Source organism: Scardinius erythrophthalmus, assembly GCF_964197995.2.
Source record: "Scardinius erythrophthalmus genome assembly, chromosome: 6".
Taxonomy (NCBI): domain Eukaryota; kingdom Metazoa; phylum Chordata; class Actinopteri; order Cypriniformes; family Leuciscidae; genus Scardinius; species Scardinius erythrophthalmus.
The window spans coordinates 407,501-421,417 of record NC_138226.1 but is presented as its reverse complement, the minus strand read 5'-3'; the positions used below and the strand labels follow the sequence as shown (position 1 = coordinate 421,417).

The following is a 13,917-nucleotide window of genomic DNA, read 5'->3' as shown; positions in this document are numbered from 1 at the left end:
ACCGCAGGAGTAATGCAGTAGTGAAGCAGGAGTACCGCAGGAGTACCGCAGTAGTAAATCAGAAGTACCGCAGGAGTAACGCAGCAGTGAAGCGGGAGTATCGCAGGAGTAACACAGGAGTAACACAGGAGTAACGCAGGAGTAACGCAGGAGTAACGCAGGAGTAACGCAGGAGTAACGCAGGAGTAACGCAGGAGTAACGCAGTAGTGAAGCAGGTGTATCGCAGGAGTATCGCAGGAGTGAAGCAGGTGTATCGCAGGAGTACCGCAGGAGTGAAGCAGGTGTATCGCAGGAGTAAAGCATCAGATCCCACTGGAGGAGTTGGAGATGTTGGCGGTTCTGTGCGCGCTCCTGGTGCTGCACGCGCCCGTCGCCGCGGATGTGCAGGCGCTGAACTGCAGTCAGCTGAAGGACGCGTTCACGGCTCTGGGTTTGAGTCCTGTCAGCAGTTTTCCCGCCGAGGAAACATCAGGTACACGAGTTTAATCACACACCGCGAGTGAATGAAGGAGACGGGGCAAGTTGTCACAATCTCAGTAACTGTGCATCTCAGTAACTGTCCTCCAGTCAGTGTTTGCTGGTTTCACACTGTAACTGATTCAAATTACTAGAATGATATATCATTAATTCTGTCCTCCAGGTGAAGTTTACAGAATCATATAGAACTGTTCCGTGACAAGTGAGCACAATAAAACAATAATGTCACTGTACAACGAAGGCTGTGTGAGGGATTTTCATAAATATGATTATATGCATTTTCAGTTTATTGCACTGTACTGTTCTTCATGAATGATCTTCTTTCATAGTCGTTTTGTTGACATTTAACTGAAAAACCCATAATCGTTTGTGACAACTTACCCCGTATAGTGTGGCATATTGGTGGAAATGTGTGTTAGTTTGTGTAGATGGTGTTTCCCGCTGCAGTTCATGATATCATATCAACTCTGAGTTTGGCATCTCTATTGTTTAATAATGTGAATTTACAACTCATACTCTATATTATGTTCAACTCTCGTGTTGTTTTACAATAAAGCTGCTGGATTTCAGTTTCAGTCTGTCAGGTTTATTTGAGCTGAAAATGACTCAAATACTGAGAAACATAAAGCGATCACTAAAGATGGACCAATAATTGCTAACGAATCATTAAAATCTCCCTCTCTCTACATAACTCAATATTTCTGAGCCTGCAAACTGCAGATTTGCTTCAGTGATCCTGTTTGAATCGATGAGACTTACAGGGAATAATGATATTATTTGCATATATTAGCAGACGTTCATGCACATCCTGGCCGTTTATATATAAATATAAGTCATGACTCATGGCTATAATCGTAGGTCTGTTTTAAAGATGATAACTCAAGGCCGTCTCCTGGTAAAGGTCCCTATAAACATCAGTCTGTGGTTAGTGAGGATTGTGTGTGATGGACTGAAAGTGTGTCAGTGATGAAGGACCTGTGATTTCTGTGATTCAGAGTTTATGTGAATGTCACTTTCAGTAAAACTTAATTTTTTTCACTCAATTTCTCTTCCACGTTTTAAAGTAAACTTGTTGTACGGAAGTTTGTTTGCCAAACCTTTTCGTTTTAGGTTTTATGCCTTGATTACCACCGTCTTTGACAAAACATTTGCACAATAAATAATAAAACACTTCTTAGTGCCCTATTTTTGTAAAAATTGTAATAGATTAATAAATTGTTAAAGTTTAGACATTCTCTTTGATTATCAAAATTTAAGAAAACCATTAAAATGGAATCCAGAAAAATAAAACGGCCCTAAAAATGTCATTTGTCTTAAACTTTTAATAAATTGTTAGAATTTCAATTAATTAGAAATGCTTTTTGATTATTAAAATTTAATTTAACCATTACAATTGAATTGTAATTTGTGAGATGTATTTCCTCAGTGACGTGGATGCATGCGACGCCTGCTGTCCTCATTATATTGCAATAGTAAAGTTGGTTTATTTAATTAGTTTAATTGCCATATGTTGCAAATCTCCTTATTTGGATTTGCTGATAAGAGGCCAGAGATCTCTTCAGTTCTGTTCAATTCTAGTTTATTTCTATAGCGCTTTTCACATTTCATATTGTTTTAAAGCAGCTTTCAGTGTTACAGTGTAGGAAGGGTTCAGTTATAGGAACGTTCATATTATATACACCTATAATATAGTTCGTATGACAGTATTATAAACGGGTATAATATAGTTATAGTTATATGTTTCTCCAGAGCGGCTATGGAAATAACAGAGATGAAGCATCACTGAACGTCCTTAAGCTGGACTGTGACGCTGTTGTATTCTGGACACACACTCTGTTGCATTATTTTCCTGTTGTCTCTGTAAAACACTCTGTGTTATAATAGAAATAAAGGGTTAGTTATCGTCATGTATTGAGTTAAGCAGACGTAATGAACACGTTAGCAGCGATGACAGCTTGTGCTTGTATGATTATAGTAAGGACACTTTGACAATATCAGAACAATGGTTAAAAGTTTTGCATGTCCATCATCAGAAATCTTTGGCCAAACTGGTGTAAGTTACTGGAGATTGAAGACTGTGTTTCAGTGTGTTAGCTCAAACCAGAGACTGAAACACATCTGCAGGATCAGACAGAAGAGATGTTGGTGTGTGAGAGGGTTCGCTGTCCTTCATCCACACTGACCCTGTTCGCCTTATTAATACACTTTCTGCTTTTCAGTCTCCATCTCCAGTCTGAGCTGGTTTGATTAGCGCTGGTTTAATGCCATCAAGAATTCTGTGTTAGAATGACAACATATGATACAATTTACACATTCTAGATAATTCAGTTCAATATTGGAGTGTTTTAGCTCATTTTATTCCATTGTTCAAAAGTTTGGGGTCGGTAAAATCTTTCAGTGTTTCTAAAAAAGTCTCTTTTGCTTTACGAAAATACAGTAAAACAGTGAAATATTACTCCAGTGTAAATCATCTGTTCTCTATGTGAATATACAGTAAAGTGTAATGTATTCCTGTGATCAAAGCTGAATGTTCAGCATCATTACTCCAGTCTTCAGTGTCACATGATCCTTCAGGAATCACTCTAATATGAGGATCTGATGATCAAGAAACATTTATGATTATTATCAGTGTTGAAAACTGTTATTTACATTTTTATTTCAGGATTATTTGATGAATAGAAAGTTCAGAAGAACAGTATTTATCTGAAATATAATCTTTTTGTATAATCATGAATGTCAGTGTTGCTGAGTTTAGAGCATGTGTGCTTACTGAGAGCCGTGTGTGTGTGTGTGTGTCCACATGTGTGCTTACTGAGAGCCGTGTGTGTGTGTGTCCACATGTGTGCTTACTGAGAGCCGTGTGTGTGTGTGTGTGTGTCCACATGTGTGCTTACTGAGAGCCGTGTGTGTGTGTGTCCACATGTGTGCTTACTGAGAGCCGTGTGTGTGTGTGTGTGTGTCCACATGTGTGCTTACTGAGAGCCGTGTGTGTGTGTGTGTCCACATGTGTGCTGACTGAGAGCCGTGTGTGTGTGTGTGTCCACATGTGTGCTTACTGAGAGCCGTGTGTGTGTGTGTCCACATGTGTGCTTACTGAGAGCCGTGTGTGTGTGTGTGTGTGTCCACATGTGTGCTTACTGAGAGCCGTGTGTGTGTGTGTGTCCACATGTGTGCTGACTGAGAGCCGTGTGTGTGTGTGTGTGTCCACATGTCTGCTGACTGAGAGCCGTGTGTGTGTGTGTGTGTGTCCACATGTCTGCTGACTGAGAGCCGTGTGTGTGTGTGTGTGTGTCCACATGTCTGCTGACTGAGAGCCGTGTGTGTGTGTGTGTGTCCACATGTGTGCTTACTGAGAGCCGTGTGTGTGTGTGTGTGTGTCCACATGTGTGCTTACTGAGAGCCGTGTGTGTGTGTGTGTCCACATGTGTGCTGACTGAGAGCCGTGTGTGTGTGTGTGTGTGTCCACATGTCTGCTGACTGAGAGCCGTGTGTGTGTGTGTGTGTGTGTCCACATGTGTGCTTACTGAGAGCCGTGTGTGTGTGTGTGTGTGTGTGTGTGTGTGTCCACATGTGTGCTGACTGAGAGCCGTGTGTGTGTGTGTGTCCACATGTGTGCTGACTGAGAGCCGTGTGTGTGTGTGTGTGTGTCCACATGTCTGCTGACTGAGAGCCGTGTGTGTGTGTGTGTGTGTGTCCACATGTGTGCTGACTGAGAGCCGTGTGTGTGTGTGTGTGTGTGTGTGTGTGTCCACATGTGTGCTGACTGAGAGCCGTGTGTGTGTGTGTGTGTGTCCACATGTCTGCTGACTGAGAGCCGTGTGTGTGTGTGTGTGTGTGTCCACATGTGTGCTTACTGAGAGCCGTGTGTGTGTGTGTGTGTGTGTGTGTGTGTGTCCACATGTGTGCTTACTGAGAGCCGTGTGTGTGTGTGTGTCCACATGTGTGCTGACTGAGAGCCGTGTGTGTGTGTGTGTGTGTCCACATGTCTGCTGACTGAGAGCCGTGTGTGTGTGTGTGTGTGTGTCCACATGTGTGCTGACTGAGAGCCGTGTGTGTGTGTGTGTGTGTGTGTGTGTGTGTGTCCACATGTGTGCTGACTGAGAGCCGTGTGTGTGTGTGTGTGTCCACATGTCTGCTGACTGAGAGCCGTGTGTGTGTGTCGCGTGTCCACATGTGTGCTGACTGAGAGCCGTGTGTGTGTGTGTGTCCACATGTGTGCTGACTGAGAGCCGTGTGTGTGTGTGTGTGTGTGTGTGTGTGTCCACATGTGTGCTGACTGAGAGCCGTGTGTGTGTGTGTGTGTGTCCACATGTCTGCTGACTGAGAGCCGTGTGTGTGTGTGTGTGTGTGTCCACATGTGTGCTTACTGAGAGCCGTGTGTGTGTGTGTGTGTGTGTGTCCACATGTGTGCTGACTGAGAGCCGTGTGTGTGTGTGTGTGTGTCCACATGTCTGCTGACTGAGAGCCGTGTGTGTGTGTGTGTGTCCACATGTCTGCTGACTGAGAGCCGTGTGTGTGTGTCGCGTGTCCACATGTGTGCTGACTGAGAGCCGTGTGTGTGTGTGTGTCCACATGTGTGCTGACTGAGAGCCGTGTGTGTGTGTGTGTGTGTGTGTGTGTGTCCACATGTGTGCTGACTGAGAGCCGTGTGTGTGTGTCGCGTGTCCACATGTGTGCTGACTGAGAGCCGTGTGTGTGTGTGTGTGTGTGTGTGTCCACATGTGTGCTGAATGAGAGCCGTGTGTGTGTCCACATGTGTGCTGACTGAGAGCCGTGTGTGTGTGTGTGTGTGTGTGTCCACATGTGTGCTGACTGAGAGCCGTGTGTGTGTGTGTGTCCACATGTGTGCTGACTGAGAGCCGTGTGTGTGTGTGTGTCCACATGTGTGCTGACTGAGAGCCGTGTGTGTGTGTGTGTCCACATGTGTGCTGACTGAGAGCCGTGTGTGTGTGTGTGTGTCCACATGTGTGCTGACTGAGAGCCGTGTGTGTGTGTGTGTGTCCACATGTGTGCTGACTGAGAGCCGTGTGTGTGTGTGTGTCCACATGTGTGCTGACTGAGAGCCGTGTGTGTGTGTGTGTCCACATGTGTGCTGACTGAGAGCCGTGTGTGTGTGTGTCCACATGTGTGCTGACTGAGAGCCGTGTGTGTGTGTGTGTGTCCACATGTGTGCTGACTGAGAGCCGTGTGTGTGTGTGTGTCCACATGTGTGCTGACTGAGAGCCGTGTGTGTGTGTGTGTGTCCACATGTGTGCTGACTAAGAGCCGTGTGTGTGTGTCGCGTGTCCACATGTGTGCTGACTGAGAGCCGTGTGTGTGTGTGTGTGTGTCCACATGTGTGCTGACTGAGAGCCGTGTGTGTGTGTCGCGTGTCCACATGTGTGCTGACTGAGAGCCGTGTGTGTGTGTCGCGTGTCCACATGTGTGCTGACTGAGAGCCGTGTGTGTGTGTCGCGTGTCCACATGTGTGCTGACTGAGAGCCGTGTGTGTGTGTCGCGTGTCCACATGTGTGCTGACTGAGAGCCGTGTGTGTGTGTCGCGTGTCCACATGTGTGCTGACTGAGAGCCGTGTGTGTGTGTCGCGTGTCCAGGAGCCGATCTGCGGGTCTGCGCTGCTCAGAGGTCCTGCTGCGACTCCGAGATGGAGCAGGTCTTCAGGAACAGAAGCTCTCGGGACTTCCAGAAGCTGATGGACGACACCAGCGAGGAGATGAGGAACACGTTCATGAGCGCTCATCAGAGACTCGACGGTACGGTCCCCATCTCTCCTGAATGTCACACACTGAACCTCTTCCACTCAAAAACACTTCAGTTACTGTCATGATTATGAGCATTACACACTATACTGTATCATATATAAAGTGTGTGTGTGTGAGAGAGAGAGAGAGAGTGTGCGTGTGAATGTGTAGAGTAGCTGGACTTTGAGTCTGCTTGTTCATAAGAGATTCAGTTACATTTGTTTATTTATTTGAGCTTAAAATATAAAAAGTCTTTGTATTTATGAGTAGATGAATTATAGTAGTATAAATTATACAAATTGTCCAGTAATCATTGGCTGCAGTTTGAAAGGATTTCATTAAAAAATGCTGAAGTCTGAGTGAGTCATTGAATAATTAATTCAAGAGATTTGTTCAAAAACACTAATTCATCTAGAAATTAAACAAGTCGAGTCGCCTTCATTTATCCAGCGCTTTAACACTATAGAGTTTCACAGCAGCGTTACAGTGATAACAGGAGATTACAGTAACAGGAGATTACAGTAACAGGAGATTACAGTAACAGGAGATTACAGTAACAGGAGATTACAGTAACAGAGAGTGTTCAGGCTTTACAGCAGATCTAGAATAAAGTTATTGTCCAGATAAAGTTAGTTTGATTGATTCACTTCCGTTGTAAAGATCATTAGTTATTAACTTAGCGGCAGCTAACACACACCGGACGCTCATTCACACAATAACAGTGCCTGTGCCTCGAGAACGCAAACCTGAAGATAGGTTCCAAGCCTTGAAGAAAACAAAACAACAACAAACAAAAAAAATCTGTATATATATACAGTACAGGCCAAAAGTTTGGAAACATAACTATTTTTAATGTTTTTGAAAGAAGTCTCTTCTGCTCATCAAGCCTGCGTTTATTTGATCAAAAATACAGGGAAAATGTAATATTGTGATATATTATTACAATTTAAAATAATTGGTTTTCAATTTATTATACTTTAAATTATCATTTATTTCTGTGATCAAAGCTGAATTTTCAGGAGCATTACTCCAGATCCTTTAGAAATCACTCTAATATGATGATTCATTATCAAAGTTGGAAACAGTTCTGCTGCTTAATATTTTTTCATAACATGTGATACTTTTTTAGGATACTTTGATGAATAAAAAGTAAAAAAAAAAAAAGAAGCACATTTTTTAAAAATATAAATCTTTTGTAACAACAATATACACTACTGATCAGTAATTTGAGGTCAGTAATTATTTTTTTTTTTTTATAAATCAATACTTTTATTCAGCAAGGATGTGTTAAATTGATAAAAGTGATAGTAAAGAAGATTTATATTATTAGAAAATATTTTTTTATTTTGAATAAATGCAGTTCTTTTTAACCTTTTACTCATCAAATGTATTAGGCAGCAGAACTGTTTCCAACACTCATAATAAATCAGAATATTAGAGTGATTTCTAAAGGATCATGTGATAGACCGGATGTCACATGTGACACTGAAGACTGGAGTAATGATCCTGAAAATTCAGCTTTGCATCACAGGAATAAATGATAATTTAAAGTATAATAAATTGAAAACCAATTATTTTAAATTGTAATAATATATCACAATATTCAATTTTTCCCTGTATTATTGATCAAATAAATGCAGGCTTGATGAGCAGAAGAAACTTCTTTTAAAAACATTAAAAATAGTTATGTTTCCAAACTTTTGGCCTGTACTGTACGTACACACACACACACACACACACACACACACACACACACACACACACACACACACACACACACACACACACACACACACACACATACATACATACAGTGCTATGCATAAGTTTAGACCCCCATGCTAAAGTTGACTAAAAAGAGGAATAAAAAATCATCTTTTGGAAATTGAACTTAATGCCTTAATTAAAAAAATTAGGAAAAATCCAACCTTTAAGGACACCAATTTTCTTTGTGCATGAATAATGTATCGTAAATAAATAAATGTTCTTCCTTAAAATACAGGGTGCATAAGTGAGTACACCCCTATGTTAAATTCCCATAGAGGCAGGCAGATTTTGATTTTTAAAGGCCAGTTACTTCATGGATCCAGGATACTATGATCCTGATAAAGTTCCCTTGGCCTTTGGGATTAAAATAGCCCCACATCATCGGCATGGTTTTATTTCAGTTAGCCTAATAGCTGGTTTGATTTGCATTGAGAGATGATCTTATGGAAAGTACTCCATGCCAATCTCTAGGTATGGTGAAGGCTATGTGATGATGCGGGGCTATTTTAATCCCAAAGGCCAAGGGAACTTTATCAGGATCATAGTATCCTGGATCCATGAAGTAACTGGCCTTTAAAAATCAAAATCTGCCTGCCTCTATGGGAATTTAACATAGGGGTGTCCAGACTTATGCACCCTGTATTTTAAGGAAGAACATTTATTTATTTACGATACATTGTTCATTCACAAAGAAAATTGGTGTCCTTAAAGGTTGGATTTTTCCTATTTTTTTTAATTAAGGCATTAAGTTCAATTTCCAAAAGATGATTTTTTATTCCTCTTTTTAGTCAACTTTAGCATGGGGGTCTAAACTTATGCATAGCACTGTATATATATACAGTGGTGTGAAAAAGTGTTTGCCCCCTTGGTAAATATGATCAAATATGGCTGTAAAAAATAAATCTGCATTTTTAATCCTTTTGATATTTTATTTTAAAAATGTGCAAAAATCTAACCTTTCATTGGAGTAAAATAATTGAAAGTGGGGGGAAAATCATCCCATCCCGTTTGAAGTTCCAGTAGTGTCAGTTACTTTTCAAATGTTCTATGGTCAGATGAAACAAAAATATTTTTCTCACCACTGTATATATATATATTTATACTACAGGGCCGTTGAATGCTTGAATCTGATTGGTTGACGAACGTTCTAAGGTGTGCATTATTTTCAGGGAAAAGCACGGCTAAAGTAGTTCCAGGCAGGTCTTGACCGCATTACAGTTCCATATCACTTCGCGTAGTTAACGGTAATAACGGAAAATAGGATACAATTCATAACAAGAAAAAACATTTAGCCGCATGCGCTTGATCTGCAATTTTCAATGTCTAGCTTCACAATCAATAGAAACATGCAGTTTAATTTTAATAAATAAAGTATATAGTCCTATCTATATTACAATCAATAGAAAATTAAACTGAATGTAGGCTAAATAAATGGATAGTCCTGCAGTACGGATTTTTATTGCAGATAATAACAAATAAATAATTATTGATAGGCCCACTTGTTAAAAGGGCTTTGTGTTTCGTTTATTTGGCTAGTCTGTCATCTGTCAATGAAAAAAAAAAAAGAATGAACGAATTAATTAAAACAAATTGAATTAATAAATAAATAATAATATTGACGCACATGCTTTTCTGTCTCATTATTGCAACATCTCTCTCTAATAACTGCATTAATAACTGCATAAAGCTGGGGACACACTTTAAGGCCGGTTATGAATGTAATCTGATACTTGACTGATCATGCCCAAACGCGTGTTCAGCGCGTTCAGTCTGTGTTCAAAGTCGGTGTTTATAATCTGCTGCAGTCGATGAAAACAGTCAGAGAATGTGTCAGCTAGTCGTGTGTCCCAGCATTAGTCTGCTATCAGTGGCTCAAACCTCCGTTACTAACTCTAAAATGACGTTTTGGAATTAGCAACGGAGGCATGGGATTATATGCGTAAGAAATTAGACCTACATACAAGATCGTTTTAATGACAAAAACTTTACAAACGTCTTGAAATACATAATCTGAACAATGTTTCGAGGTGTGGTAACTGTAGTATAAGCGGAATAATTGACTTCAGGCCGTTGAATTATTAGAAAAATAATGCACACCCGAGGTGTAACTCCGCTTCGCGTCGTGACCGCATTACCACCTCGGGTGTGCATTATTTTTCTAATAATTCAACGGCCTGTCGTCAATTATTCCTTACATATATAATTTATTTGTATTAATTTTTATTTTTTTTTATCTCTGCGCAAGTTTTAAAAATGCAGACCTGTGAAAACCATGCACATGCATATTACGTGTTTAGTCTATAGGTAAGCGCGTTTGAATATATATGTGCCGCCGGCGTGTGTCTTTCTTTACAAATTAACCCTCAACAAATTACTTGTCTGGCCTTAAAAATGTATAATACAGGGAAGAGCCTAGTTGACATTTCAGGACTGCGTTGTTGTAATGTCCAGGCGCAGGTCCTTCATCAGATCTGGAGTGTGTGTGTGTGTGTGTCAGGTGAAGGTCCTTCGTCAGATCTGGATACGGCCTGGATCCGGCGGACTGCGGTAAACCTCGGGATAAACAGAGAGACTAATATAAGCGTAGATGCCATTCTTCTTATGATGTAACGAGTACATCAGGATTTATGGGAAGTGTTCCCAGTTCCGGCTGACCTAATCTATGCAGCCTAACATTGAATTATAGAAGTCTATAATGTATTATGTGAAAGCTAGGTCAAAGAGATGTGTCTTTAGTCTAGCTTTGAACTGACAGAGTGTGTCTGCTTCCCGGACAATGGTAGGAAGGCTGTTCCAGAGTTTTGGTGCTAAATAGGAGAAGGATCTACCGCCAGCAGTCGATTTAGATATTCTAGGTATAATCAACTGGCCGGAATTTTGAGATCGCAATAGACGTGAAGGACTATAATGCGTTAAGAGCTCGCTCAAGCACTGCGGAGCTAAACCATTCAGTGCTTTGTAAGTGATCAGCAATATTTTAAAATGTATGCGATGTTTAATAGGGAGCCAATGCAGTTTTGACAGAACTGGGCTAATATGGTCATACTTCCTGGTTCTAGTAAGAACTCGAGCTGCTGCGTTTTGAACCAGCTGTAGTTTGTTTATTAAGCGTGCAGGGCAACCACCCAGTAGAGCATTACAGTAATCTAGCCTTGAGGTCATGAACGCATGAACTAATTGTTCCGCATTTGTCAATGAGAGCATATGGCGTAATTTAGATATATTTTTAAGATGGAAGAATGCGGTTTTCAGATACTAGACACGTGACTTTCAAATGAAAGATTGGTATCAAAGAGCACACACACACACACACACACCCACACACACACACACACACACACACACGTTCCTAACCGACGACAAAGACTTAACAGAGCAGCCATCAAGTGTTAGACAGTATTCTTGGTTATTACGTGAGGAAGTTTTTTGTCCAATATTTAGAATCTCTGTTTTTTCAGAATTAAGTTGTAGAAAATTACTAGTCATCCAATTTTTTATATCCGCTATACATTCCGTTAATTTTGTGAATTGATAAGTTTCGTCAGGGCGTGAAGAAACATAAAGCTGAGTATCATCGGCATAACAGTGAAAGCTAATGCCATGCTTCCTAACGATATCTCCTAATGGTAGCATGTACAGTGTGTGTGTGTGTGTGTGTGTGTGTGTGTGTGTGTGTGTGAGGGTAGCATGTACAGAGTGAACAGCAGCGGTCCTAGTACTGAGCCTTGTGGTACGCCATACTGAACTTGTGATTGATGAGACATCTCTTCATTTACTGCTTCAAACTGATAACGGTCAGATAAGTATGATTTAAACCATGCTAGTGCATTTCCTGTAATGCCAACATAATGTTCGAGTCTATTTAAAAGAACGTTGTGGTCGATGGTGTCAAATGCAGCACTAAGATCGAGTAACACTAATAGAGAGACACAACCACGATCAGATGATAAGAGCAAATCATTTGTGACTCTAACGAGAGCTGTCTCGGTACTATGGTACGGTCTAAATCCGGACTGGAAATCCTCAGATATCATTTCTTTCAAGAAAGGAACACAGTTGTGAAGATACCGCCTTTTCTAATATCTTTGACAGAAAAGGTAGATTCGAGATCGGCCTGTAATTGACTAATTCTGTAGGATCAAGTTGCATTTTTTTTAACAAGTGGTTTAATCATCGCCAGCTTAAAGGTTTTTGGTACGTATCCTAGAGACAAAGATGAATTAATGATATTAAGAAGAGGATCTAGGACCTCTGGAAGCATCTCGTTCAGTAGCTTAGTCGGTATAGGGTCTAACATACATGTTGTAGATTTAGATGATTTAACGAGTTTAGTAAATTCTTCCTCTCCTATAGCAACGAATGAATCAAATTTTTCCTCAGGGAGACTACAATGCACTGCCTGATGCGATACTGTAGTAGACGGTTGCATAGTTATAATTTTCTCCCTGATATTATCAATCTTGTTAGTAAAGAAGTTCATAAAGTCATTACTGCTGTGCTGCTTGGACACTTCGGTGCTTGAAGCTTTATTTATTGTTAGTTTAGCCACCGTTTCAAATAAATACCTAGGATTATGTTTATTTTCTTCTAATAGGGTTGTAAAATAAGCAGATCTAGCAGCTTTTAAAGCCTCTCTGTAAGTAATTGAGCTCTCTTTCCATGAAATGCGAAATACCTCTAGTTTTGTTTTCTTCCAGTTGCGCTCCATTTTTCTGGCTGCTCTCTTAAGGGCCCGAGTGTGCTCGTTGTACCACGGCGTTGGACTATTTTCTTTAATCTTCTTTAAGCGCAACGGAGCAACTGTGTCTAAAGTGCTGGAAAAGAGAGAGTTAAACGTTTCTGTCGCAATATCTAGTTCTTCTAAGTTATCTGGGATGCTGAGATGATGAAACTGATTAGGAAGATTATTAATAAAGCAATCTTTAGTAGCAGAAGTGATAGGTCTCACATATTTGTAACACGGAGTCGGCTTTGCAGCCTTGGCTAAATGAAGTTTACACGAGACTAGATAATGATCTGAGATGTCATCGCTCTGCTGCAGAATTTCAACGGCATCAATATCTATTCCGTCTGATAATATTAGATCTAGAGTATGATTATGACGATGAGTAGGTCCTGACACGTTTTGTCTAACTCAAATAGAGTTTACAATGTCTTTAAATGCCAATCCCAATGCATCTTTTTCATTATCGATGTGTATATTAAAATCACCAACAATTATGACTTTATCTGCAGCCAATACTAACTCTGGTAGAAAATCAGTAAATTCTTTGATAAAGTCTATATGGTGCCTAATCTTGCGGGGTGGACTCATTTAAAGTAATGCAATTGTTTGGTTTTAGCCAGGTTTCTGTCAAACACAGCACATCTAGGTTATTATCTGTAATCATATCATTAACAACGAGTGCTTTTGAAGTAAGGGATCTAATATTCAGCAACCGGAGCTTTATCATTTGTTCATCTGTATTATAGCTGTTTTTTATTTGTTGAACATCAATTACATTTTTACCCTTGAATGGGTTTAGGAGTTTTTGTATGTCCTAATTCGGGGAACAGACACAGTCTCTATATGATGATAGCTAGGTGAAAGAGGCTCTATGTGATGGGATTTATCTGACCTTGGTGACGCGAGGCCGCTAGCAGACGGTCGGTTTAGCCAGTCTGTCTGCTTCCTGACCTGAGCCCCAGATTGTCATGTTTGAGCTCTAAGACTATGAGCCATATTACTAGAGAGAAGAGCAGCACCATCCCAGGAGGGATGAATACCATCTCTTTTCAACAGGTCAGGTTTGCCCCAAAAACTTTTCCAATTGTCTATGAATTCTATATTATTAAGCGGACACCACCGAGACAGCCAACCGTTAAGCGAACATAATCTACTAACTATCTCATCACTCCTGCGAACAGGAAGGGGGCCAGAGCAAATTACAGTC

At 40.7% G+C, this 13,917-nt stretch overlaps 1 protein-coding gene across 1 annotated transcript in view; it reads left to right on the top strand.

The window, feature by feature from the left end:
- Window positions 1-271: 271 nt before the first annotated feature.
- Window positions 272-13,917, top strand: part of gpc6b (glypican 6b) — an 81,849-nt gene continuing 68,203 nt past the window's right edge. Inside the window, exons 1-2 of the mRNA XM_081367538.1 lie at window positions 272-473; window positions 6,071-6,229. Of these exons, the coding sequence (XP_081223664.1) occupies window positions 329-473; window positions 6,071-6,229 (304 nt within the window). The 5' untranslated portion in view covers window positions 272-328. The remainder of the gene's footprint in view (window positions 474-6,070; window positions 6,230-13,917) is intronic.